This window comes from Eptesicus fuscus, chromosome 7 (genome assembly GCF_027574615.1).
Source record: "Eptesicus fuscus isolate TK198812 chromosome 7, DD_ASM_mEF_20220401, whole genome shotgun sequence".
NCBI classification, from domain to species: domain Eukaryota; kingdom Metazoa; phylum Chordata; class Mammalia; order Chiroptera; family Vespertilionidae; genus Eptesicus; species Eptesicus fuscus.
The window spans coordinates 92,762,580-92,790,304 of NC_072479.1; the positions used below are offsets into that span (position 1 = coordinate 92,762,580).

At 39.9% G+C, this 27,725-nt stretch overlaps 1 protein-coding gene across 1 annotated transcript in view; it reads left to right on the forward strand.

Moving 5' to 3' along the window:
* ANO4 (anoctamin 4) overlaps positions 1 to 27,725 on the forward strand; it is a 324,932-nt gene that overhangs the window by 147,830 nt on the left and 149,377 nt on the right. Inside the window, exons 5-8 of the mRNA XM_054718633.1 lie at positions 4,232 to 4,301; positions 17,825 to 17,877; positions 19,113 to 19,151; positions 23,567 to 23,656. Coding sequence (XP_054574608.1) covers positions 4,232 to 4,301; positions 17,825 to 17,877; positions 19,113 to 19,151; positions 23,567 to 23,656 — 252 coding nt within the window. The remainder of the gene's footprint in view (positions 1 to 4,231; positions 4,302 to 17,824; positions 17,878 to 19,112; positions 19,152 to 23,566; positions 23,657 to 27,725) is intronic.

Consider the following 27,725-nt stretch of genomic DNA (forward strand, 5'->3'; position numbering starts at 1 on the left):
GAAAATGCCCATGTTGGAGCCCAAGATATCTGGTTTGACTTGCCTATAACCTCCTAAGAATAGGGCAGATGATTGGGATTATATTATGTTTCAAGGCTCTTGAAAGCATTTTAACAAGTAAAAAATGTTAAAACGAGTCAGTATCAAAGCAAATATTTTTTTTTAAAAAAAGGTTTATTTGTTTATTTTGCATGAGAAACTCATTTAGGTATTCATTCATTCATTCAACCAATTTATTGAATGCCTGCTGTATGCCAGGCATTGTTTTGGATGCTGAGGAAACATCAGTGAACAAGGCAACTTTACTGTCCATCTCATTCTTCTGTGTAATGTCCGGACAGGTGGCCACCCAGCCCCAAATAAAGCCAAGCCTCCATCTCTAGCCATGTCATGCCATTCTCATTCTCTCTCTCTCTCTCTCTCTCTCTCTCTCTCTCTCACTCTCTCTCTCTCTCTCTCTCTCTCTCTCTCTCTGCAGATTCCTTACTCTCCATCTCCAAATGTATCCCTCTGTACTCCCATTCTTCCCACCTTTCCTACATTTTTAGGAGATGAAGGTCCTCCCAATGATCTTGAATAAGCCTTCACCTGTGCCCTTGGCCATCCCTCCTCTCTTGAGCCTTGCTCAGGAGAATGTGTCCTCTCATTCTCTCTTTTTCTTTCTCCCTTACTGCTGGTTCTTTCTCCTCAGGTTATTAAATAGGCTTAAGTTCTCCCATTCCTATCATATTTATTTGCCACTTTCTCTTTCATTTACCATCTCTCTTGAAGTTTCCCTTCTCCTTTCTAAGCCAAACATCTCAAAGAATAATCTACACCATTTCCTCTTCTCTCTCCCTCCCCAGCCACTCTTCAACCTACCACTACCTGGTTTCTAGCTCCTCCACATCTTTTCTTGAGGCCCTTAGTGACCTCTTATTGGCCCAGCATGCCAAGTGACAGACTCTTGTGATGCACCAGACCAGAATGGACCACCACTCCTTCCCAAAACCATGTTCTCTGGCTCCCACAACAGTCTTCTTTCTTGGTTCTTTCTTAGTTCTTTGGCATACAACTTTCCCGGTTTTCCCATCTTCATCATCTCTCTCTTCTTCTTGCATCCCATCCCAGTAGGTCCTTTACACCAAATCCAGAATAGTTCATCTCAACCCTGATCATGTCATTCACCTTGCTTGTCCTGCTGTTCACAGGGTAAAGTTTAAACCTCTTAGCATGTTGAAAACAAGTGCCCTTCATGATTTAGCCCCTACTGCTTCTCATCATTCACTTTTGCCTACTTCTGCCTTAAACTTTATACGCTGGTGTATCAGTCAGGGTTCAACCAGAAAATCAGAACCAGTGAAAGATACAAACTAGAGATTTATTACAAGGAATTGGCTTTCATGATTGTGAGTTCTTTCAAGGCAAGTCTGAAATCCATGGAGCAGCCTGTCAGGAAGGGCGGACTGGAACTCTTGGGTGCAGATGAAGCTGCTGTCCACAGGTGGAATTTCTTCTTTTTCAGGGAGGCCTCAGCTCTGCTTTCAAGGCCTTTCAGACGATTGGATCAGTTCTGTTCACATTCTCTTGGGTAATCTTCCTAACTTAATTTCAACTGATTACGGATTTCTATCACATCACAGCAATACCTAGTGTTCATTGAGTAACTGGGGACTATAGTCTAGACAAGTTGGCACATCAACTAGACCATTAATCAGATTAATCAGACATCTAATCAGACTGCCTTGTGTTCAGCTCTTCAAACACCTGGTACAATTTCATGTCTCCCAACCTTTGCTCATGCTGCTCTCTCTAGGATGCCTTGATTTTGCCACATTAAATTTTAACATTTTTAAAATTACCTATCTCTCCACCATAAGGTTTTCAAGGGTGGGAAGTCTGGATTATATATATATATTGTATCTCCAATAAATATGAGTAGGGTAGGACTGAACTGAACCATCATCAGCTGTTTTTCAGATTGCTACAATAGCTTTATTTATAAACAAATTTTTCCAGCTTTATTGGGTTATCCCTGACAAATTATAGTAGTTTTCTAAATTGTTCTACCTGCCTTTCTTTCAACAAATACTTGTTGAAGGCCTATCCTTCAAGTACTTGTGATACAGCAATGAAATAAACAAAGGTCCTGACCTCAGAGAATCTAATAGATAAATTATATAGTGTTTAGGAAAAGAATAAGTATTATGGGTAAAAGAAAAAGTAGGGGAATCAGTTAGTAGGATTGCATATTGAAATTTTAAATAAGGTGGTCAGGGTAGGCCACTTCATGGAGGAGATGTGCATTCAAAGACTAGAAGGAGCACCCTGGCTAGGTGGTTCAGTTGTTGGAGTATCCTCCCATACACCAAAAAGTTATGGGTTTGATTCCTGATCAGGGAACATACCTAGGTTGTGGTTTCAATCCCCAGTTGAGGCACATGTAGAAGGCAACTAATTGATGTTTCTTTCTTATATCAATGTTTCTCTCTCTCCCTTCCTTTCTCTCTAAAAACCAATAAAAACCATATTCTCAGGTGAGGATTTTAAAAAAAAGGCTAGAAGGAGCCAAGAGAACCATGTAAATGGGCAAGTTCATTACAGCAGAGGGCTAGTCAGTGGATAGGGCCTAGGATAGTGATAAGTTTGAGGATCAGCACAGAGGCCCTGAGCCTGAAGTGAGGGGCAAACATCAGCCTAGATGAGGCCAGTGAGAACAGATTGGGCAGGGCCTTATAGTCCGTGGTAAGGACTTTGAATCCTGTGTGAAATCAGAGCACTTACAGAGTTTGGAGAAAAAGAATCCTATGATCTGACTTATATTTTACCAGGATCACTTGGGCTACTGTTTGAGAATAGATTATATAGATAGAGAGGGTGAAAGGAGAAAGGTCACATAGGAGGCCACCATAACAATCTTGTCAAGAGATGATGGTAACTCTCATCATTGGGGGTGGGAGTAGGGTGGTAGTGCAGAAGTGGTGGTGAGGATTTGGATTTTGGAAGTATTTCAAAGATGGGCTAACAGGATTTTCCAATGGACTGAATGTGGGGTAAGAGAGAAAGGATTCCTAAGGATGACTCCAAGGTTTTTTATCTGAATATATTTGATTGATATCCAATGGAGAAGGCTGTAGGAGAAACAGATTTGGTGGGTTTTAAGTCAGAAGTAGGGCCAAGATCAGAAGTCTGATTGTGAACCTGATAATATTAAAAACTGGCAAGATCATGTACGTGGTGGGATAAACATGTCCTGAGTTTGAGTGATTGGTCTTGGAGGGAGATATAAAATTGACTGTTGTTGACATATAAATGGTCTTTGAAACACTGAGATGAAAAGAGATGACAAAAGAAAGAAGTAAAGATGGGGAAATGGGGGGAGGATTAAGAGCTGAAATCTGGGGCACTCCAGTACTAAAGGTAAAAGAGAACATGAATTAGCAGCAAAGAAGACCAAGACAGAATGCTCAGCAAGGATGGAAAGAAGCCAGAAACTATGTGTCTTGAAAGATAAGTAAAGAAAGTTTATCAAGAAGAGAGGAGTGGTGATTATCTAGGTTAAATATCCTGAAAGTCAAGCAAGTCCAACGCTAAGAATTGGCCATTGATTTTAGTAAAGTGAAGATCAATGGTGATTTTAATAGCAGTTTTGGTGAAGTGGTGGGTATGAAATCCTGATTAAAGTAGATTTAAAGGAGCATGGAAGGGTATGAATTGGATACTCTAAATACAGACAACTTTTTTGAGCAGTTTGCTGTGAAAGATAGTGAAGAAATAGGGAAGCAGCTGGAGGAGAAAAAAGGTTAAGGGAGAGTTTCTTTTCAAAATAGCAACTGTTTAGTAGATAATTCATGATGTTGGAAAGAGGGGAGAATTCATGATGTGGGCGTCCGTGAGAGAGATGGGAGCAGAGCACAATACAATCATGAATAGTTTATTTGTGATAACAGATGGGAAGGGACAGTGTGTGTATATTGGCAGTGTGATGAGGATCTAAGAAGTTCTTTTCCCACTGTCAGTTTTATTTGTAATGTGGGAAGCAAGGTCATGGCTGAGAATGAGAATGTAGCCAAGGAGAGAGAGAGGAAGCTGTATGGTATGATGATATGATGGTATGATAAACAAGAAATATGATTGCCAGTCACATTCAAGGGCTGTTGTAGATTTATGGTTATGATTAAAGTAGGAGGGGTTACCATGGTTGTGTTTTGCTTTAATCTTGTTTAGCCACATGAGTGAAGACATAGAATAGATGGGGGGTTAGATTTAGTCAGGGCTGCATTTTGCCAAAGAATTAGGAAAAGAGTGATTGGGATTCACAGGTGCATGAGAGGGAATGATTATAATAATTGATTATGTGATTTAAGCTTTGTAAAGAGGGAAGCCAAGACATCTAGGGGGTGAGGAACAGTGGAAAGCTGATAGAATCAATTGGTTGGAGGTCGGAGAGGGTTGAAAGGGTGTTGAGGTAGGGTAATGGGAGGAAGAGCTGGAAAGATAAGAGGAAGTGATAAGAGAGGGCATGCATGACACTAATGTTATGGAGGAGGGTGCTATTATTAGCAATAAGCAAGTCTAGACTAGGATATGAAATGAGTGACTATAATAAGGCAAGATCATTGGAGGAAAGAATTCTCAGGACTGAGAGGCCAGGGTTTAGAAAGGATTGTCTATATAGATATTGAAATTGTCAAGAATTGAATAGTTTTGGGGAAAGTGATAATAAGCCAGGAGTTAACCTCATAAAGAAATGACGGAGCATGACCCAGAAGGCAGCAGGTGAATGCAGTCATGAGGGATAGACGGTGATAAAATATAACAACCTGAGATTTAAAGCTGGGGGTGTTTAGGGAAGAAGGAAGAACAATGGTCTAGAGTGGCATTAAGACTCAAGGAAATATTCTAAGTCCTCATCATAAGAAGAAGAAATTGTAACTCTGTATGGTGACGGATGCTAACTAGATTTATTGTGGTGATTATTTCTCAATATACACAAATATCAAATTGTTATTATGTACAGCGGAAGCTAATAATATGTCTATTATACCTAAATACTAAAAGAGACTCAAGGAAGATACCTTCTCCAGATCCATTGGTGTCAGGCCTCTAGCAGAAAATCCCACAGGGAAGCAATGACCTCCGGGAACAACAGGCTTTTATTAGAGAAGATGAAGGGAACAATCTGAGCAAAGACAGATGATGAGAAGATAATTCTGGGGGGCCCAATGGAAGGCTTTTGGATGTTGGAGAGTTGCCTTCGATGGCTCTCTTTAGTTATTTTTCCAGACCACCCCAAAGTTCTCCTCCAAAGATGATGATCAACATTATCCCTCCTCTGCTTAAAAAATCTTTATGGCTGTCCAGAAGAAAGTGCAACCTTGTGGTCCCTCTCCACTGTAATCCCTCTGTTTTTTCCTGGTTATGTCATTTTATACTCCATAACCTGCTGGTTCTACTTGAACCATCATCAGCTCTTCACTATTGCTCAAGTAGATTTTTACTTTCCATTTTTCTGTCATTGCTCAAGCTCCTCCCTGTCTTTCTGAAAGGGCCTTTCCCCCAATTAATCTCTACTTCTCATTTCTCAAAATAAAACCCTCACTCCACTTCCTCCCAAAAGCCTTTCTAGATCTCACTGATCAGAATTGATCTTCTATAGAACTTGGAAGCCTTATCAAGGTCCACCTGGTTTTAGATTTTATAGTTCTCCTGGAAGGCAGGAACTGTATTTATCTTTGTATTCCCCATCCTCCCTAACCCCATGAGTTATTCCGAGTAGATTCCACTACTAAATGATTATTTGCTGTTTGTCAAATCTCTTCCACCCATTGGATACAGGTTTGTATTCTGAAGTTATATAGAGTAAATCTAATTCTTTCAAATGATGATCCTTGAGTTGTTAAAAAACTCATCTTGAGCTGCTTGTCAACTGAAACATTTCCTAGTTTCTTCAATGCTTCCTTCAGTGACATGTTTTTCAGATTCTTTACCATCCTGCCCACTCTGCTCTTAGAAATAGTCTTATTTCATGGCTGCCTCTTTGAAAACACAGTGCCCAGAATAGCATAGACCAGTGGTCGGCAAACTCATTAGTCAATAGAGCCAAATATCAACAGTACAATGATTGAAATTTCTTTTGAGAGCCAAATTTTTTAAACTTAAACTATATAGGTAGGTACATTGTTATTAACTTAATTAGGGTACTCCTAAGATGGCCTTTGCTAAAAACTCAAGGGGCCAAAGAGCCACATGTGGCTCATGAGCCGCAGTTTGCTGACCACTGGCATAGACTATTCTGCTGGTGTCTGACCCAGGCAGAGTACTGTCAGCCTTTAATTGACATCCTATACCAATATTAATGTAATACAATTTAAATAAATATTATTAAGGTATTTCCTAACAGTGTACCATCAGCATGGGATAATTTAGACTTTCTCTAGTCACTGCTATCACCTTAAAAACACATCACTACATTTATCTATCCATAATTTTATAATAAATTGTTGAACTATTGGCTATTGGTTGAAAATATAAAGCCAATTGTTTAGCATCCTATCTAATAAAAGAGTAATATGCAAATTGACTGTCACTCCAACACACAAGATGGCCACCCCCATGTGGTCAAAGATGAATTGCCCCCATGTGGACACAAGATGGCCGCCACAAGATGGCTGGCAGGGGAGAGCAGTTGGGAGGGACCAGGCCTGCAAAGGAGGGCAGTTAGGGGTGACTGGGCAGCAGGGGAGGGCAGTTGGGGGCACCAGGCCTGCAGGGGAGGACAGTTAGGGGTGACCAGGCTGGCAGGGGAGGGCATTTAGGGGCAATCGGGCCTACAGGGGAGCAGTTAGGTGTTGATCAGGCTGGCAGGGGAGTGGTTAGGGGGTGATCAGGCTGGCAGGCAGAAGTGGTTAGAGGCAATCAGGCAGCCAGGCGAGCGGTTGGGAGCCAGCAGTCCTGGATTGTGAAAGGGGTCCCAGATTGGAGAGGGTGCAGGCTTGGCTGAGGGACACCCCCCCCCCTCACCCCATGCACGAATTTTGTGCACTGGGCCTCTAGTAGAATTATAATTAAGTAAAATTATATCACACAAATTACAATTAGAAACCTGTTTTTAAAAATACACATTTAGGAACAACAAATCATCATGGAACAACAGATACAACATACAACACTCCTGAGTAGTGGATATGGATAGCTGCTTTTTTTTCCCCTTACACTGGGAAACATTCCAAAACTTTAGAATGTAGATGTATTCCTTTTATTTGTACTTGCCATTCACTCTAGCTTCTAATATGTATATTTTATCTTTTTCCTCATTTTTTTAAAAATATATTTTTATTGATTTCAGAGAGGAAGGGAGAGGGAGAGAGAGATGGAAATACCAATGATGAGAGAGAATCATTGATCGGCTGCCTCCTGCACACCCCGTGCTGGGGATTGAGCCCACAACCTGGGCTTGTGCCCTTGACCAGAATTGACCTGGATTCCTTCAGTCCGCAGGCTGACGCTCTGTCCACTGAGCCAAACTGGCCAGGGCTTTTTCCTCATTTTTCATATACCCTGACTTAATGTTTTATATCCATCTTGTGACCTGTTAGACTGGGCATGCTCCCTTTTAGTGAATTTGTTCTTTTATTCTAATTCAGTTCTAGGGGCAGAATATTTTGGCTGAAATAAAAGAGAAGCTGGAAAAATTTTGTGACATACACAAAAACTCTGGACAGTACACTTGTAGATAGTGTTTGTTCTTAGAAGAAAGTGAACTGGAAGTATCCCATTACATTTCTGCCCCTTCCTCCTCTGGCTTGTCTGCCTTCCCCACCCAAACAATCAGGCAATTTCACATCTAGAGCATGACCGGCAGAACTGGAGAGGGAAGAAAACATTTAGATGTGGTTACAGGAACAAGGCTCAGAGAGCAGCAATGAAAGCTTCCAGAATCACAGGTATAAGATAAGGATAGCACTGACATTTGCTGCGAGTTACAGTGATAGTTTCATCTCAGCAATTCCTTTTTCCCCTCAGTCACTCATGGCTGGTTTTTCTTTGTTATAGTTGCCAGGAAGAGCCTTGCTTTTTTTACTTTAAAACCAGAATTTCAGTGGTAAGTTGGATGTAATGGGATGAGACTACATTTCTCAAATCATTACAGTGGTGATACATTTAAGGATTAAAACCCTGTGTTTATATATCTATATATGATAGCATAATTTTTAATCCCTAAATCTTAGATCTTAGAGCATGTGATATTGTCAAACATGATCTGTTTGGCTTAGATTATTGCATCATTTGGGGGGAGTGAGTCTTTGTAAACATATAATAACGAGGATAGAAATAGCCCTTCCATAACTTTATTTATACACTAGAGGCCTGGTGCATGAAAATTCGTGCACTTGGGGCGGGGTCCCTCAGACCGGCCTGCACCCTCTCACAATCCAGGACCCCTCGGGTAGGGTCTCTAGGCCTGGCCTGAGATCAGGGCCTATCGGGGCTTTCCTTCTCCCGGCTGCAGGCAGCTGGCCCCACCCCCACTGCTGCCACTGCTTGCCATCTGTGCAGCGCTGCCCCCAACTCCCCTGCCACCGGTGACCTCTCTCTGCAGGTGACAGGCATGGGGTGCGATGGCTTGGCTGGCCTGGGCCTCTCTCTGCGGGGTGATCGCTGGCCAGCCGCAAACCAGCCCTGCGAGAGGCCATCTGCCTACCTGATCGCCCCTAACTGCTGGCCTGCCTGCCTGTCTGATCACCCCTAACCACTGGCCTGCCTGCCTGATCACCCCTAACCACTTGCTTGGGAGCCAGCCTGGCAGGGGCCATGGTGGTTTTGGTCTCTGGTCATTCCAGTCGTTATGCTTATGGTGGCTGGCCTTTTATTATATAGGATATTTGTAGAAAGGCATAACACTCAAGGTGCTTTTGGTTCCTTAAAACCTCTCTCTTCCTGTACTCAATGGAAAAGTTCTCCATCAATCAAAGAGAAAAAGAATAAAGAAAACCACACACAACATACACCTACACACTTTCTTTCCCAACACACACACACACACACACACACACACACACACACACACCACAAAAATCAGTCTGTATTGCATTTAACAAATAATGTATTGAACTTAAAGGAGCATTTGGGTATGCTTTTGCAATATTTTGGTAGCATTTTAGCCGGACACCTGAATATTTATTGATGGTGCTTCCTCTTGTGAAGTTAACTACCTACTTTTTGTTTCTCATGGTCAGGTTGTGTGTGTAATAGGAAATCTAACTCTTTATTTAATGTCAGGGTTTCATTGCGCTGACTTAAAGTCTTAGTTTTTATAGAGACAGACTCATAGAAAGAGAGCAGGCAGACAGCTCTGGTCGGGGTAGGGAGGTGTTGGGGAAGTGGGGGGATTGAGCAAAAAAGAAAAGAGAGAACTCATGGGCATGGACAACAGTGTGTCGATTGTGGGAGTAGGGGGAGGTAGAGGTGGAAGAGGGCATAGAGGGGACAAATGGTGATGGAAAAAATATTAAAAAAATAAAGTCTTAGTTTTTTAAACTGGTACCTAAAACACTTTATGCTATTATTTCTATTTATGTCGACATTGTAGAATACCTTTGTGCCTCATTCTAGTGGAGTATAAGCTTGGATGTCATAATATAAGCACTGAAAATTCACTCAATTAAGTACCCACCCTCACCTCCCAAATGAACAGTTCAGATAGCATCTTAATTCCTTTTGTTTTATTTTTTCCTCTTAATTGAATGCACTGGTTAACAAAATTACACACGTTTCAGGTGCACAATTCCATTAACACATCACCTGTACACTGTATTGTGTGTTCACCACCCAAGTCAAGTCTCCTTCCATCACCATTTATCCCCCCATACCCTCGTCCACCTCCCCTCACACCCACTCTTCTTCCTCCTCCCTTCCCACACTGTTGTCCATGTCCATGAGTTTTTCTCTTTTTTTTTTTCTCCTCTTTGCTTAATCCCTCCACCCTCTCAACCCCCCAAATTCCCTCCCCACAGCTGCCAGCCTGCTCTCTATGAGTCTGTCTCTATTTGCTTTTGTCTTTTATTTTTCCTTTTTGTTTTTAAAGGATGTTTTAGACTTGCCCCTTCTAAAGGAAAACCTGAAACAGAGCAAGGGATGCTCCCAGGTACCATTGTGAAGTTTTTCTTTCAAAGTGTGAATTTTTTACACTGGCTTCTATTTTATTTTTTTAAATCATGGAAACATGTGGCTTGGTAATTTAGTGTTGTTGTTGTTTTTTTTTATCAAGGCAATAAATTTCACTGTTTATAATTCAGTGACACTTAACAGAGAGAAGAGCTGTCCTTGAAAACATTACAGATGATATACCACATTATCGTACATTTATGCTCTTTCTCTCTTTCTAGTTAGAGCAAGATAAGTATGACTTGTATCCTCACTGAATCCATGGGGGACTGGGCTCACAGTGGGGACCGGGCTTAAAACCTGATTTTCCCGGAGAGCTGTGTTTGTAACACGGCCTTGTCTGTGCATGCTTTGCTATGAGCGAGTTCCTTTAAGGACTAAGAAAAGCATACTTTTCTTCTTTTGAGCATGTTCGCTTTTGCTTAAAATCTGCTAATTCTGCCACATACACTCCTTCACCAATCCCAGAGGCTCCTCTTGGAAATGAGCTGGTTCTAAGTCTTTGCTGTGAATAAAGCACACCCACCACCACCACCACCCATTTTTGTGTATGTTCTTAATTAAAGCTCTACAGCTTCTTTATCTGGTTTCAGAAAAGGAGAAAAGAACTAAGGGGCTAAGCCCCTTTCAAAACCTACTCCGAGTGCCAGATAATTGTTTTCCTTTTCATATAAATATGATGTAGATGATTCTGTTGGGCTGGGGGTGGGGTGTGCAGAGATGGTCTTTTATCATCAAGTGATTTCTTTCAAGAACCTTTAAGGGGATTCAGGTGAAGGAACCCCCATCTGTGTGGAGAGCTGGCTGCTCCTTTAAGTAGCCCAGACCACAGTCATATATTAGTGATCATGCTGGATTATTTACGCCAGGTTACCTGCCTCATATCCATCATGCTGTTTGCAATGTTCTTCTTTCAATCAATACATACTGAGTGTAACTTTAGGGTTTCTACTCTTAAGGGATTGCCCCCTATTCTGCTTTAGTTTCTAGCTTTGCTTTGTCTTTTTCAAAGTATGTACCTTACTCTTTTGTACAATGAAAATTTCATTCTGACTTGAATGTAATGATATTGAAATCAGTGACGCTATAACTTGCACTGTTTTGCATATGTCAACCCTTTTCAGGGAGTTAAAAGCCCTATTATGTTTTTAAAGAAGATCAAGTATAAGCCAGTACTGAAGTAGAGATACACACTGTATGCTTTCATATGTGGCACTTTTATATATTTTGTTGGGTTGTTCTAAATTGGACTGTTAAATACTATGTTTGAAGCTGGGTTGTCATTTTTATAACCATCTTGGTGTCTTAGCACCATTATTTATTACTTTTGATTTACAGAATGAACTAGGTGAATTTATAGAGCAATAAGAGGATATATTTAATGTGCTTTGTTTTATAAATGAATATGAACTGAAAGCATGAATCAATAAAAGTGATTAAAATGAAAAAATACATATTTAAAACTCATATTCTGAAAAGTAGATGGGACTTCTTTAGTTTCATTCTTTTACTTGTAGTGTACTTATACTAATGCATCATAGCTCTGTTGAGAGATTATACAAGAGCTCTCAAACTGAGTTTCTAATTTGTAGTGAGTCATAGATCTTAGAGGCAGCATGGACATTTTAGCCATTTTGAGGCCTAGTAAGTCATCCATCTATTTTTTACAAAGTTAATAATCCCAATTCCCAAAGTGCTTTCTGAAAACCTATTGTTAAATATGAAAAGAAAGAGCAAGACAGTCTTGTAGATCTCTGTGCCATCAGCCCCAGGTTATTTTAATTCATTTCCCTTAGAGTCTACAAACTTTTCTGAGTGCCTACTATGTACTAACTATGTATTTGGAAAAGACTTCCTAAGGACTGATACAGTGTAGAACTCTATTACGTTGTCCTTAGGGAGCTCACAGTCGTGTCCAAATTGGTGATCAGTCAGTGTTCTTTGGTTATAAATAACTGAAGCCAATTATTTAAACCAAGCAAATAAGGAATTTAAAGCTGAATGATATGGAAAGAAAGCCTAGAGAACCAGCTTTGCAAAAGGAACAGGAACCAAGAAAAGAACTATTTAACTATCTGGAAAAAATGAACTATAATTAAAAAAAATTTTTTATTCATTTCAGAAAAGAAGGGAGGGGGGTAGAGAGATAGAAACATCAATGATGAGAATCATCAATCCGCTGCCCCCTGCATGCCCCCTACTGGGGTTGGAGCCTGCAACCCGGGCACGTGCCCTGACTGGGAATTGAATCATGACCCTCCTGGTTCATAGGTCAACATTCAATCACTGAGCCACACTGGCTGGGGTGAACTACCATTTTTTAAATTTTGCACTGTTTGGCTCAAGTTTTGAAGACCTGGGAGAGAGGTTCTACTGGCCATGCACCTTTTCCTTGGTTGGGTAGAGGCTGATGAGAGAAAGGATGGGGCAGGAGACCTCTCGTTCAGCTTTTATAATAGGAGATAGGACCCTTTGGTTTCTCCTTCCACCCAGGCTGCAGTAAGGGAAAGACACTTCCCCAAAAGGAAAGACATGTGATGTTAGAAAAACAAATAGACATGAAGAATGCCCAGTGCAGGGATCTGTACTTAACCTGCTAGAATAGAAGCCAAACTGTACTAATGGCTGGAAGAGATATAAATAAAGATATGGGAGCATTCTTATTGTGGAAAATTTAAGAAAGATTCAAAAGGCATACAGGTTAAAAATTGGACTTTGAAGGTCAACCGGGATTTCGACAGGAGGATGGGGAGATGGCCATCTTGATAGAGGAAAGAGCATAATAATAGAGACAGTGAATTGTGCTGGTTATGAATGCAAGCTTTGTGGTTAGATATTATAAACGCAGATATGTTACCTAATAGCTATACAGACTTGACCAAATGACCCAATTGCTCTGAATCTGTTCCCTCTTCAGCAAAATGAGGGTAGTAATTCCTGCTCATGGTGTTAGAGTTGACAGATAAAATACAGAACTCATGGTTAAATGTCAATAAATTACAATTACTTTTTGGTGAATGTACCAAATACTGCATGGGGCACACTTATAAGAAAAAAAAATTAGTTGTTTACTTGAAATTTAAATTTAAAATGGGAACCCTATATTTGTATGTTTAATATCTGGCAACCTTATGCAGCATTGTTATAACAAATTCATTCGTGTAAAGTGCCCAATATGATCCTTATCACATAGGTGCTCAGTAATAAATGGTAGTGATAATATTTGTTGTCACCATCATCACAGGCAAAATTCTGAAGCTTTGTATGCCTGAGCATACAAATCCTTCTAATCATTCCTTTTTCAGTCACTGCACCATAGACCATTTCCCAGTTAACTTGTGCTGATACCAGTAAGAGGAGTTCTCATTTTGTACATGGACACAGGTCCATTCACCTTCTTGTATTTGTGTGGCTTCTCTTTCCTTCTGATTGTGTCATATGTTTCTCTTGTGTATAGATTTCATTTGACTTTATCTTTTAGCCACTCATAATTAATGAATATTATTTTCTATTCCCATCTATAGGCCAATACTGAGAGTATTAAGAGCATCAGACTTGGGACTGTATTTTAAGGGTCAAGAACAGAGTAAACTGAAGCATTGATTGCAGTTTTTTGAATTGGAAACTGTAACACTTAATGGGTATGGATCAAATTATCCCACTTTAATGATTATGTCATATAAAATAGAATTAGAAACCTTCTGAAATCTAAAGTAGTTCTTCTCTTGCTTTTCCTTTATCTGCGAGGCTCATCATATAATCCTAGAGAAATGTCATTAGTCACAGAATATGTCCTTTATTCTCTTGTAGAATTTGTAAAAGGATTTTTTAAAAGAAATCTTTATTATTGAAAGTATTACATATGTCCCCTTTCCCCCCATTAACCCCTTCTAGCCCCCCTACCTCCTCCCCAGGCCTTCACCACCCTATTATCTGTGTCCATGGGTTATAGTTGATCTCTTCCCACCCACCCTCCCACCCAATGTAAAATGATGTTTCATTGATATGTTTGATTATTTTCCCAAGTAATTTTAACCTTCTTTTAGCCTTTTCCCCATTCATGCATGGTTATTTTGCTCTTATGTAGTTGTGGCATTTATATGCTGGGACAAGATGATATCATAGGACAGAACCTTTAAGATATTGTTGTTTCCAGTGAGCTAGCATATCATATCTATAGTACTGTCTGTATACAGAAATAAACATTTGATAATAATAAAATTACAGCTATAATTTGTTAAGCACTTTCCCATAGTTCCAATCTCAAACTCCGTTAAGCTATTTGCATTCATTATCTCATTTAATTCTCATACTATCCTCATGCTGTTTTCCTTTTTTTATGGTTGGGGAAACTAAGGCACAGAAAAGTTAGATAACTTGACCAAGGACATACGTTCAATAATTGCCAGAGGCAGGATTTCAGTTTTGGTGGTTTGATTCTCTCCTTCATTGTGCTGTTACCTTCTTCAGACAACTTGATAGCAATTTTTTCTAGCAAGTTAGTAAAACAACGCCTTGGAAAATTTAAATTAGCAGAAGAAGACCACACTAAAGAAGAAACCAGTAGGGTTCCATTGAAAAGGTACATTAGTCACTCAAATGGGTTACTATTTCTTTTCAATATAAGTGATGCTCCACTTCATAGCTTGTTTTTAGTTCTACTCCACAGTAGACCTTTGTTTCTTCATGCTCCCTTTTTCTAGTTCCAAATAAAACTCATTCCTGCTTCCCTGAGTTTCAAAGATTACTTTCTGACCCTCATGTCAAGGCCTGGGCTCAAATTAGAGAACAGACTGAACTCAGCCAGTGCCTTTTGTATGCTGTTTCACCCCATACACAGCAGTGCCATATTTTAGCCCAACTGCAGAAAATAAATCCTTTGCATGGGGTGAAAAAAACAAAACAAAACAAAACAAAACAAAAACTCAATGGCTAGGAAGAAGATAATAAATCCTCTTTAAAGATAGCATCAAAAATGGCAGTTTCATTTTGTTTATAAATAAGCAATTATAGTAGAAATTAATCCTCAGTCCAGTGCTTTTACATCTATACCACAACTTGACCTTGAAGATGCTATCACAGCCCTAGCCAGTTTGGCTCAGTGGTTAGAGCGTCGGCCTGAGGACCAAAGGGTCCTGGGTTCGATTCCAGTCAAGGGCATGTACCTCGGTTGCAGACTCCTCTCCAGCCCAGGCCCTGGTTGGGGCTCATGTAGGAGGCAACCATTCAATGTGTTTCTCTCACATCGATATTTCTCTCTAACTTTCCCTCTCTCTCTCTCACTCTCTCTCTAAAAACCAATGGAAAAATATCCTTGGGTAGGGTTTAAAAAATTTTAAATAAAAATCAATAATATATATATATTTAAAAAAGATGCTATCACAATGTAAAATTTCTACTATTAAAGAGAATTCCACGTGCTAAAAAAGAACAAATAAACCAAAAGTACCAGAGTCTGTGGGGATGTACCAGAGTGAGAGATGAGGGGCAATTAAGGAAAAATTTAAACAATGAAAGACAGCCAACAGACAAGTCTTTCTTGGCCGACTTATCCCTGATTCTGCCAAGATGTGAGTCAAAATTCAGCTCATTCTTTAGGGGGAAATAATTAAGGAAAAAGTAAATGTATAATCAATCTTGACAACAACAATAATCTTGGTGCCACCACCTTACATTAGAAGATGCTCCATGGTTTCTAAAAGGCTTTCACAAATATTTTTCCTACATCTCATTTAGTCCTCACAGCAGTGGGTGAGGTTGGATTACCTGTATTTTTCTGTGGCTCAGGAAATATAATTGCTTGCTCCAAAGTACAAAATTAGTTATGGATAGACCTAAACTAAGACTCATGTCTTTAATTTCTTATGGGTGGTTGTTTTTCTGTTATTAGTTTGTTGTTGTTTTCCTTTCACTGTGACAGTTTTCTTTTTCTTGAAGATGGGAATTAGTTGACTTTGGTGTGTTCTCATCACGTTATCTGGCAACAGACATTGTTTTGAGAACCGTACCTGATGCTTCTTAACGGAGCCAAAGGAATCTGGCTGCCCTTGTTGAACAGATCCTAAGCATAGATGAAATGACATATTTGTTTTCCTATTTGTAGGGTGGATTTTTGGTGTGGTCGGAAGATAAGATCTTCCACATGTGAATAAAAACAATAAGAGCTCCTTAAATGGACCTCTGTTTTATTTCTCATTGCATTGAAGGTCAATGTGATGTATTTAAGAACAGTTAGTGCTATGGTATAGAAATACCAATCATCCCTCATTTGAATCACTTCCTCTTTGTGTTTTTTTTAGAGATGTGTGATGTGAGGTTAATAAATAAGGGGTTACTTAGGAAAACAAGCTATTTGGGGCCTTGGTGAATGTGGGCATTGGTGTCTGTGCTCCTTGCTGTCATATGCTGAATAACAAACTTGTGTCTAAAAATACATACCAGATTCTTCCCTTCGATATTTGCATTTTCTTTTCCCTTTCCCGAGGAACATATGCAAATATTTGTACCTATATGATACATTTAGATAGAATTTTCCCAAGACTCTTTTCACAACCTTTTTAACACACAAAGTGAATGAAGGAAAGCTATAGAAAAGACAACATGAAGAGAACCAAATGATTAATTTCTGAAAAGAATATTGTGCTTTGGGAAATTTAGAACTGCACCTTCTGCCTGTGCTATATCAAATTATTTAAGAAGCTTGGAGCCCAGTCAGTGTGACTCAGTTGTTGAGCCTCGACCTATATATGAACCATGAAGTTGCAGTTTGGTTCCCAGTCAGGGAACATGCCTGGGTTGTGGGCTCCATCCCCAGTGTTGGGCGTACAGGAGGCAGCCGATCAATGATTTTCTCTCATCACTGATGTCTCTATCTCTCTCTTCTTCTCTGAAATCAATAAAAATCTCCTATCTAATAAAGAGGGAATTTGCTAATTGACCATCACGCCCTCACAAAGATGGCGGTGCCCACAACCAATAAGGAGGGAATATGCTAATTGACTGTCACACCCTCAAAGATGGCAGTGCCCACAGCCACAAGATGGCGACACCCAGTCACCTCAGCCCCGCCGGGGTGGCAGGAGTGCAGCATGGCCAGGCCCACCCCCAGGCAGGTCCTGCTGCTCCGTGTGCCTGCCTCTGGAATCCCCCAGTCCCTTCAGCCCCCCAGCCGCCCAGGGCTGGCCTGAGGCGCAGGCAAGCCTCAGTGGTGGCTGCCAAGCTGCCCAGGGCAGGCCCGAGGCACAGGCAAGCCTTGGATGGCAGCTGCCCAGCCGCCCAGGGCCACCCGAGGCTCAGATAACCAGGGCCAGCTGAGGCTTGAGCTGCTGGCAGTGGCAGCAGCAAAGGTGTGATGGGGCATTACCTTCCCCTGATCGCCGGGTCACCTTCTGCCCCTGAGGGCTCCCAGACTGTGAGAGGGGGCAAGCTGGGCTGAGGGACACCCCCTCCAGTGCATGAATTTTCATGCACCGGGCCTCTAGTATATATATAAAAGAAGAAGCTTGGAGAGATTTAAGTAACTCAAGATTATACAACTATAACTAGTGACCTAAACCCTGAGCCTAGCCTAAACCCTTGACCATGGCCATCAGTTAGTAGTAACTTCTGTTACTTAACTCCCTGACTGAGAGGCGAGAGGCTGATGTACAAGCTGTCATGAGGCTTGTTGTCCTGTAAGGACATACTCGCTCTTCTATCCAGCCAAGCCTTCTGGACGCCTGGATTTACCATGTAAGTTAAGAGAGTAAATAGCATGATACTGATGCTGAAAGTTTCATGGTTTCAATTCTGTAACCCCTCCTAATCCTTAGTTACTCTCTTCCCTCCCTCTGTGAGTCCCTGTCATCATAACAACAGACCTCAGCATCCAGAGATTGGAAGACCCCCACCGAGCTCTGCCCACAGGACACACCTATCCGTCCTGCCATTTGGAGCATTGAAACTCAGATTCCCAAGCCCCCTTTGAAACTCCTAGTGCAGGGATGCATTATCCTTAGGGGGTGACTATCTTGCCAATCCAGGGACACATGGAAGCAATTTTGTAGAAGCTCAGCCATTGCCAGGACTGGCAGAAGGAGTGGGATGATTATTTCCATTTTCAACCTGGGAAGCATCTGACCGCCATTAGCCAAATGTGGTTCTCCAGTTAGGACCCATTTCAGAATCGGGTCCTTAAAACTACTCAGTGTTACTCATCTGAATAAATATCTGTAGCTTTTGTAGTGACTAATGTGGGCGAACCGATCTGGTTTGTGTTTTGTTTTGTTTTTTTCCCTACTCATATAAAGCTGAGCTTTATGCTGTAAAAAAAAAAAAAAAAAAAAAGATCTGTCATGTCACTCGGTTTTTATAGTTACACAACACTAATATGAAAAGAGTGTGTCTTTTACAGTAGCACTTAGGCTGCATGCTCTGTTGCGAGGCCTTTTAGCTCATGGCTCACTAAGTAGATTTTGGAAAGTGGAGAAACAGAGATGGAACGTTTTTCCAGAACCAGTGGAATGTCCCACAAGTAAATCTAGGGTTTTCAATTTCAGATCCTCTGGAAGAACTGAATTCATTTTCTTTCTTCCCTCTTAAAAGATTTATCTTGGACACTGGCTGATGCGTAGACTGTCTGTACCTCCCTGCCTTCTTAAAATCATTCTCTGTCTTAGTCCTGTCATCGAGTTCGCTTGTGGGGAATTGAAAGCAGACTCCCGTTTCAAAATATGGTGTCTTTGCAGCCTGTTAAGTCCAAAAATATTACATTTGAGGATTTATTTTAGATATTTATTTAAGTTTTGAAATATCACTGCTTCTTAGTTTGAAATACGCTGCATTTGAGGATTGATATTAAATATACCTGTTAGGACAGGAACTACCAATTTTTATTTCAGAAGATAAATAGCATGTAGAGACAGAAGCTCAGATCTAGCATCATTTATTATGCGGAAATCACAGAAAATACCATTTGTCCCCTTAAGCCTATACTGAGTCCCCGTCTTTTGTGTTTCATGGGGAAGGTAAGATTTGCTTTGTCACGATTTCCTTTATTTCTGCTTAAATATGGAATAACTATTCCAAGTCCAAATTACAGGGTTGTTTTTGTTTTTGTTTTGTTTTTACTGTTTTTGTGTGTGTGTGTGTGTGTGTGTGTGTGTGTGTGTGTGTGTGTTGTTGTTGTTTAATCTAGGCCCTAAGCCTGGAATTGACTGTCAGTGTACCAAGGAGGAATATGTTAAATAAATTTTTGTTGTTGTTGTTAACCTTCACCCAAGGATTCTTTCCCTCTATTGATTTTTAGAGTGAGTGGAAGGGGTGGAGAGAGAGAGAGAGAGAGAGAGAGAGGAGAGAGAGAGAGAGAGAGAGAGAAGAAACATCGATGTGAGACACATCAATTGGTTGCCTTCCGCATGTACCCTGACAAGGGCTGGGGATCAAGCCTACAACCAAGGTACATGCCCTTGACCTGGAATTGAAGATGCAACCCATTCAGTCTGTGGGCCAATTCTCTAAGCACTCAGCCAAAATGGCTAGGGCTCACATAAAATTTTAGTGGACCATGATGATTTAACACTATGAGCCAAATTATTTTTAATAATTTTTAATAGAGTCCCCCCAAATTTTAACCTCTTCATTTTATAAATGAGAACAATGAGACTCTTTATTTAATGGCTCAGGATCACATAAAAATGGAATTCAAATCCAAATCAGTGTAGTGTCAAAATCTGTTTTTATGCCACTTTGTGTTAATTTGAAAGTATAGAACTGTCTATATTTGATTGAATAAGAAATTTAAATGTACTAAACTGAGGCATTATAATATAGTAACTAAGAATAGTGATTTGATGGATGGGTGGAGAGCAACGGAGAGTGGCAGTAACATAAGTTATATTGTCTTCTATCATAGCAGAAAACAAAAAGTAATATATAAAATTGATCAGGAAACAATGGGATACACACATGGATGTGTCCAAAGAAGTAATAATGCAAACTCTTAAAAGAGGTTGTACTGGAGGGAATAGGACTGGGATTGATAAAAATAAAACAAAAATGTACTCATAATTTCACAACTGAGAGATAACTTCTATACCCACTTGGAGTTTTTTTCTGTCTTTTTTCTCTAGTCACATAAAAGACCTTTTTAAAAATATATATTTGAGACATATGTATAACTTGTTTCCTTGTATCCACTTTCCTCACTTTTTCATTATATATTAAGTATTTCCATATCATTAAATATTCTTTAAAGATAGAATTTAATGACCTGAATGCCTCCTTTATATTACTTCTTTTATGAATTCCTCTACTCTTAAAATGTCTTCCAGCAAAAAAAAAAAAATTAACACTTTGTAGAATTTTAGTTATTAAAAATTAGAGGCCTGGTGCACGAAAATTCGTGCACTGTGGTGGGGGGTGTCCCTCAGCCCGGCCTGCCCCCTCTCACAGTCTGGGAGCCCTCAGGGGCTATTGGTAAATGTAATTCTCTTGTTTCTAACAGCTTATATTGTGACTGCTTGGATAGAGGTGGTATTAAAGACTAGTTAAGAGCATGGATTGGTATTATATCTTTACAGCTCAGTAGCGGTGTGACTTTGGGCAAATTACAGCTTCTTATTACACAGACTTTTCAAGGTTATAAAGACTAACTGAGATAATAAAGTACATAGCACAGAGCCTGACCAATAGGCAGTACTGACTATCCCGTGCATGCGTGCGTGCGTGTGTGTGTGTGTGTGTGTGTGTGTGTGTCCTCATTGAGAACCCTTTGGTTATTGGACAGAACAACGGTGATTGGCCTTAATAGAGGTTGAAAAGCATCAGAACTTTCAAAGTAGCTGGCCATGGGGAGGGAAAGCAAATAACCCATTTTTAATTCTGGGCCAGCAGGAAGGCATCTTTGTTCTGTCCCATTGAGCTACGTCTTACAGGTAACTTCAGACTCTGCAGTGAGCCAGCTGCATGCATTCATTTACCAAGTTCACGGCTGTGTCTGCAGTGCTTGACAACCACTGAAATGCACGCTGGTGCCCCAAAGAACTGGCTTATGCTTTTTTCTCATTATTCAGTGGCTACGTAGTTTCTATATAAAGGCCCATGCTGCTCTAATAAATGATTATGGATGGTAAAGTAATGGCTTCCATTTACTGAGTGCTGGCTATGTTATAGCTGAGGGCTTTTCATGCATTATCTCATTTAGTCCTCCTGGCTACTCTCTGAGACTGTTACTATCATTTCTATTTTATAGATGAGGAAACTAAGATTGATTGAGATTTGGTGTTACCTAATAAGAATTTGAGTGCTGCTCTACCTGACTCCAGAATCTGAGCCTTTCGCTTTACTTGTAGCTCTACTGCCTTTGTTTCATAATTACTGCAGAGCCTCATTCATTGGCTCACTCGACACTTGTTGAGGTCCTATTCTGTGCCACCACACAGAGTTCTCAGTACTGGGTTATAGCATGCAGACAAAAGTTCCTGCCCTCCAAAAGCTTACCTTCTATAATGTTAAGTTACTTGTGTCCATTTCCCTACTAGAAAGAATGTTCCCCATAAGGCAGTGACTGTGTCTTATTGATTTGCGGGGGAGGGGTGGTAACTGAAATTTTATTCAAGACTAAGAATAATCCCTGGGCATATGAAAGAATTATTTCTACAAAATATTGGAAGCTAAGGCATGCCACCTTCTGTTCGTCTGTTTATTTTAGCACTGGCTTTTAGCCCTTCCAGACTCCTCAAACTGGAGAAGTTCTTACTGGTACTTTATAAAGCATTTGGGGGTTTATTATTATTTATGATAAAGTGGCTTTTTGATATCTTGGTTTCTTTGAGTTACTTAAATGTTTTGTAAGTATATGGGCCAGCATAAAAATCATCTTTCTTTAGAATACACTAAAAATACATTAGACAAAACTAGTACCAGAGGCTTAATTACATGATACAATAAATAAAAATATTCTGATATAATTTTTAAAATTCATGATATAGCAGAAAAGCCTAACTGTGAGGGGGAAAATCATGATATATTTTATTCTGTGATATCAAGAATCCTAGCTAATAAAAGGGCAATATGCAAATTAACCACCACTCTGCTACACCCACAAGCCACACCCACCAGCCAATCAGGAGCGAGTATGCAAATTAACCCGACCAAGATGGCTGCAGCCACTGAGCGAGCAGGAGGCTTGGGTTTCCCCGGCAATGGAGGAAGCCAAGCTTTCCAAACACCCTGGCAGACCCAGGTCTCCACTCAAGGCTACAAAATTTCAATTATAGAAGATAAATAAATCCCAGATACCAGGGCCTCTGTTTGGGTCTCTGGGGGGCATGGCTGGCCTGAAAACCACCACAGGCCCCTCGCCCAGACCACCCCACACCCCAAGGGAACCCCCAGCCTGATCCGGGACACCCTTCAGGGCAAACCAGCTAGCCCCCACCTGTGCAACAGGCCTCTATCCTAAACCTTGACTAATCATTGTTAATTTATTAATCATTGATAAATGATTAAGAGCATGGATTGGTATTATATCTTTACAGCTCAGTAGCGGTGTGACTTTGGGCAAATTACAGCTTCTTATTACACCTCCTTTTCAAGGTTATAAAGACTAAATGAGGTAATAAAGTACATAGCAGAGAGCCTGACCAATAGGCAGTACTGAATATTCTCGTGTGTGTGTGTGCAGGAAAGGGCAGTTGGGGGGACCCAGGCCTGCAGGGGAGAGCAGTTGAGGGGAACAGGCCTGCAGGGGAGGGCAGTTAGAGGTGACCAGGCTGGCAGGGGAGCAGTTAGGCATCAATCAGGCTGGCAGAGGAGTGGTTAGGGGGTGATCAGGCTGGCAGGCAGAAGCGGTTAGGGGCAATCAGGAAGGCAGGCAGGCGAGCAGTTGGGAGCCAGCAGTCCTGGATTGTGAGAGGGCTGTTCGACTGCCCTTGAGGGGTCCCAGATCGGAGAGGGTGCAGGCTGGCCTGAGGGACACACACAAGCCCCCATGCACGAATTTTGTGCACCGGGCCTCTGGTATTAAATATTTCCCTACAAGTGAATTGTTATAATTGTAAAGAAAATGGTATCATAAAATATTTGTGTTGAATGTCATTTATTAGTCAGGTAAAGGTTGAAAATAATTTTGAATATCCTTGGGATAGGCTACCCTGTAATAATCTTTGCCCAGGAAGTCATCAATAAATACTAGCAAGTATGTGGTATTTCAATAAAGTAGTTGCCTTATTTTTACCTTGGAAATGCAATTAAACCTTTTTGGTCCCATGAGGAGCAAATGGCTGGTAATGTTTCTCATTTTTAAAGAATCATTTGTCCAAGATTCCTGGCAAAGCAGCTGGCTGTTCGTTTTAGAGTTTGACATTGCTTCTCCTTGGGACCTGATGCTGGGCTTTCTGATAACCAGTGCAAACTCCATGAATATCTTTCGTTTCTCTAGAAGGAGGCTACCAGCTGGATATGCAAATACTCCCCGACGGCCCAAAGAGTGATGTGGACTTTTCAGAGATTCTTAATGCAATTCAAGAAAGTAAGTTTCACTCACATTTTAAATTTATCGTGAAAGAAGAAACTCTTATAATACTTGGGAGGGCTCCCTAAAACTAGAAACCTTGGATGCCAGACATTTAAATTTTAAAAAATGCAATGATGTCTTAAAGGAGATATGGGTTAAATAGTTTTGAGACCAGAAGAGATGGTTAGTGAAATGCAGGTTTAATTTGTAAAACTGCGAACCACATAATATTGGGGTCTTTGAAGAAGCCTGGTGGAAAACCGTAGTGGAATTATAAATTCTGTATATGGAATATGCTATACTATTTAATAAATCACTAGGTATTGTAATTTTTTAGATTCCTGGAGTAATAATACTGAAAGAAAAACCTGTAACAAACCAGAATACTATTCCTTTGCTGAGCTGTAAGTAGTAGGAAGTAAGTGTTGATGCAATAAGCCAAATTCAAGAATTTATTCTCCAAAACCGGCATCAGGAGTCATTGATGATGGGCTGTGACCCAGAATTGAGCCCCTCTCTTCTAAGCATTTTGAGTAATCAAGGTTTATTCTTCTTAAGCTACTTTATTTGTGTTTTATGGTTTTCACTAGGAATTTTTCCATAATTAATACATTTACTCCAGTTATAGATTTAGCCTTGAAGATGGGCGATGAAGTTTCACAAACTAAGTCATTAACATTTCTGTTTTGTTATTGGAGCTCTTATTCTAGGTAATGATGCTCCTCTTTACATAGCAATGTTGCATTTGAAGGATTTGGATGTGAAGATCATTGCATTACATAAAGAAACACTGCAATTTCAAGCATTTTTAGTGACCCCCTTTTGTCATTATACTACCCTCCTGACCTTATGAGATACTATCTCCACTTTATAGTTCTGACGACTTAGGGTGAGAGAAGTAAAGTATCAAGGTGATCTGATAAATAATGGAGACCAAACTAGAATGGAGGGTTAATTTCTTCATGAATGTGCTCAGTATAGGTGTTTAAACACACAGGTGAAGGATCCTAAAGTTGAAGAAGATGAGGCTGAAATATTTCTGATGAAGAGTATAAGAGGACCAGCTATTTCTTCTGGCTGGACAGTCCCTTCAAATTAGGTTCATGAAGAAAAGAGAAAAATTTCCCCAGGAGAATAAAAATCAAATTAATAATAAACATTGATTTAATTTGACTGGAAATTGCCTTTTTAAGGGCCAAGTATATACAGATTGATTATAACTTAAATAAGTTCTTAACATTAAATGTATCTTTTAAAAAAGTAAAAAACCAAATTAATAGACATTAGACAGAAAATAGCTTTTCATGGAAAGTTATAAAATTATGTCATTACATTATTTGATGTGAAAGATGATAAAGCATACTGTGCTGAAAGGACTTAAAAATATTTTAGCCCAGCTGGTGTGGGTCGGTGATTGAGCGTTGATCCATGAACCTAGAGGTCACTGGTTCGATTCCTGGTCAGGGCACATGCCCAGGTTGTAGGCTAAATCCCCAGCAGGGGCCGTGCAGGAGGCAGCAGATGGATGATGTTTCTGTCTCTCTATCTCTCTCCCTTCCTCTCTAAAAATCAATAAGAAAATATTTTAATAAATGATACAGTGGCTTCCCTGCAAGTCAGGAGATGAATTTTTTTAGGGCTGAATGAACTTATATCAAAATTAACTAAATGTTTATGAGACTATTTTTATAGTAATTTTTGATAGCACATCTTAGTAAAGACATTTGTATATGACGTTTTATAGTTTAGAATGGTGAATTCATTATGAACAGATAGAAGAGTTTAAGTTTTGAGTACTTAATATTTAAATTTAAAAATAAGAAAAAGAAAGTGTTACTTCACTTTAAAATGCAAATCAAATTATTTATTGGTTTAAGAATTTTCTAATCTATTTTCATGTTAAGAACTAAGTTTTATTTTCATGTTAAGAACTAAGTTTTATGCGAAGTAGGTTTGGGAAGCTGCTCACATAGCCTGGGTTATTTCTGGTAGGAAAGATTTGGGCTATTTATTCACCTTCAGTCTCTATCTGGATTCCATATGTGCTTCAGATTTTTAACCAGTTCATTGAAATTTCTAAGGATAAAAATGCATAGTTTGGTTCTTCAAGGGACTGTACCTTAGATTATTGTTTATGAAAAGCTTTGAGAGACCAACATATAAAAATGTAAAAAATTATATTATAGGATTTAAACATCAGTGAAACTTCTCTCCTATATTTTTAGCATGATGATGGAGACAGTTCATTGTTTTCTTAGAATATTGTGGAATATATATATGGCCTTCCAGATCAAGATAAAAGTGTGTGTGTGTGTGTGTGTGTGTGTGTGTGTGTGTGTATGTGTGTATGTGTGTGTTTCAAACATTTCTTGAGTCTGAGATAGACCACACTCAAGAAATGTTTTAAGAATTTTGTTTTTAAAACAACCCTAAGTAATAGCAGATACAAATTTCTCCATTTTATTTATTTATTTGTTTGTTTTAATCCTCCCCCAGGATATTTTTTCCATTGCTTTTCAGAGAGAGTGGAAGGGAGGAAGGGAGGGGGAGAGAGAAACATCCATGTAAGACACACTGGTTGGTTGTCTCCCACATGAGCCCCGATCAGGCCAGGGATCGAGCTTGCTACTCAGGTACGTGCCTTTGACCCAGAATGAACCCTCGACCCTTGGGTGTGTAGGCTGACCCTCTAACCACTGAGCTCACTGGCCAGGGCTAATTTCTCCATTTTAAAAGTGAAGAAACTGAGTCTATCTCCCCAAGAGATATATATGGGTAATATATAACAGAGGCAATACTTAATCCTACATCAGCCCTTGTTCTGCTAAATAAAAGAGAAAACAAAATAAGAAAAAATGAACTACTTTGGATTTTTAAAATGTTATTACTATGTTGTTACATCTTAATGTAAGAATTCCTCCCTATGCTTCTACATTGTAAAGTATATTTGTATTTGTTCTTATAGTGCTTATGCCCTTAAAATAGCTTCATCTATTCAAAAAAAGATTCATCGGAGAATCTGGCCATCCATAAGTTGTTTCTAACTTCCTGCATCTCAGATATTCAGCTTATAAGGAAGAAAAGAGTTACTCTATTCATTCATCCACCTATCCATCTCACCTGTTACGTGCCAGGCACTGTGCTAGGCATAATACCTTAAAGTAGTGTTGAATGTTTGGTGTATAGTTTAATTCATGAAAAATTAAAATGGTCACAGATCACATTTTGTTTCATTGTTCAAATTGAAAACAACTTGGTTTCTTTTTGGGAAAAAAAGCATTTATATGTGGCAGTATAATGTAAGTGTGTGTGTGTGTGTGTGTGTGTGTGTGTGTGTGTGTGTTCCTTGATGTTATTTTCCCCATTTCTTTATTCTCTTTCTTTGTTCCTCATCCCATGATGGCAGCAAGATTTCTTGAACTCCTTTGTTTCAGCAGAGTTTTGTGTTGTCCAAAGTTCCTGGCTTCTGTTTTCTACAAGCCTGAGCTTTTGGGTGGGCGATGCTTGGATAGGAGGAGGAGGGGTGAGAAAGAGAGAAAGAAAGGTGGGGGGAGAGAGAGAGAGGAGAGGAGAGGAAAGAGAGAGAAACATCAACTTATTGTTCCACTTATTTATGCATTTATTGGTTGATTCTTATATGTGCTCTTACCTAGGATCAAACCTGCAACCTTCACATATGGGGGCGACACTCTAATCAACTGAGCTTCCCGGCCAGGGCCATGTGGGTACTCTTGAGTGGCATTCATACCCTAGCAGACATTATTGTGTTATAGTCCATTAGGTTCTAATGAGGGAAAGAGAGCAAAGAGTAGAGTGTTTGAAATGAGAGCTGGGAGTTGGAAGGATTTTTCTATGCTTGTTATCCTATAGCCTGGCCCTCTGTGCTCACACACATGCCCACATAATCATATAATTGCTCCTGCATTGATGGCTCTTTGTATTTCTATGGCTGAGGAGACTGAGTCATTTCTCAGGGACATCCAGTGAGTCATTTTGAATCCAATTTCTTGATTTCTGGTTTCCAATTTTATTTTGAATCCATACAGTCATGCTGTTTCAGAGGAGAAGATGGGGAAGAGGGAAG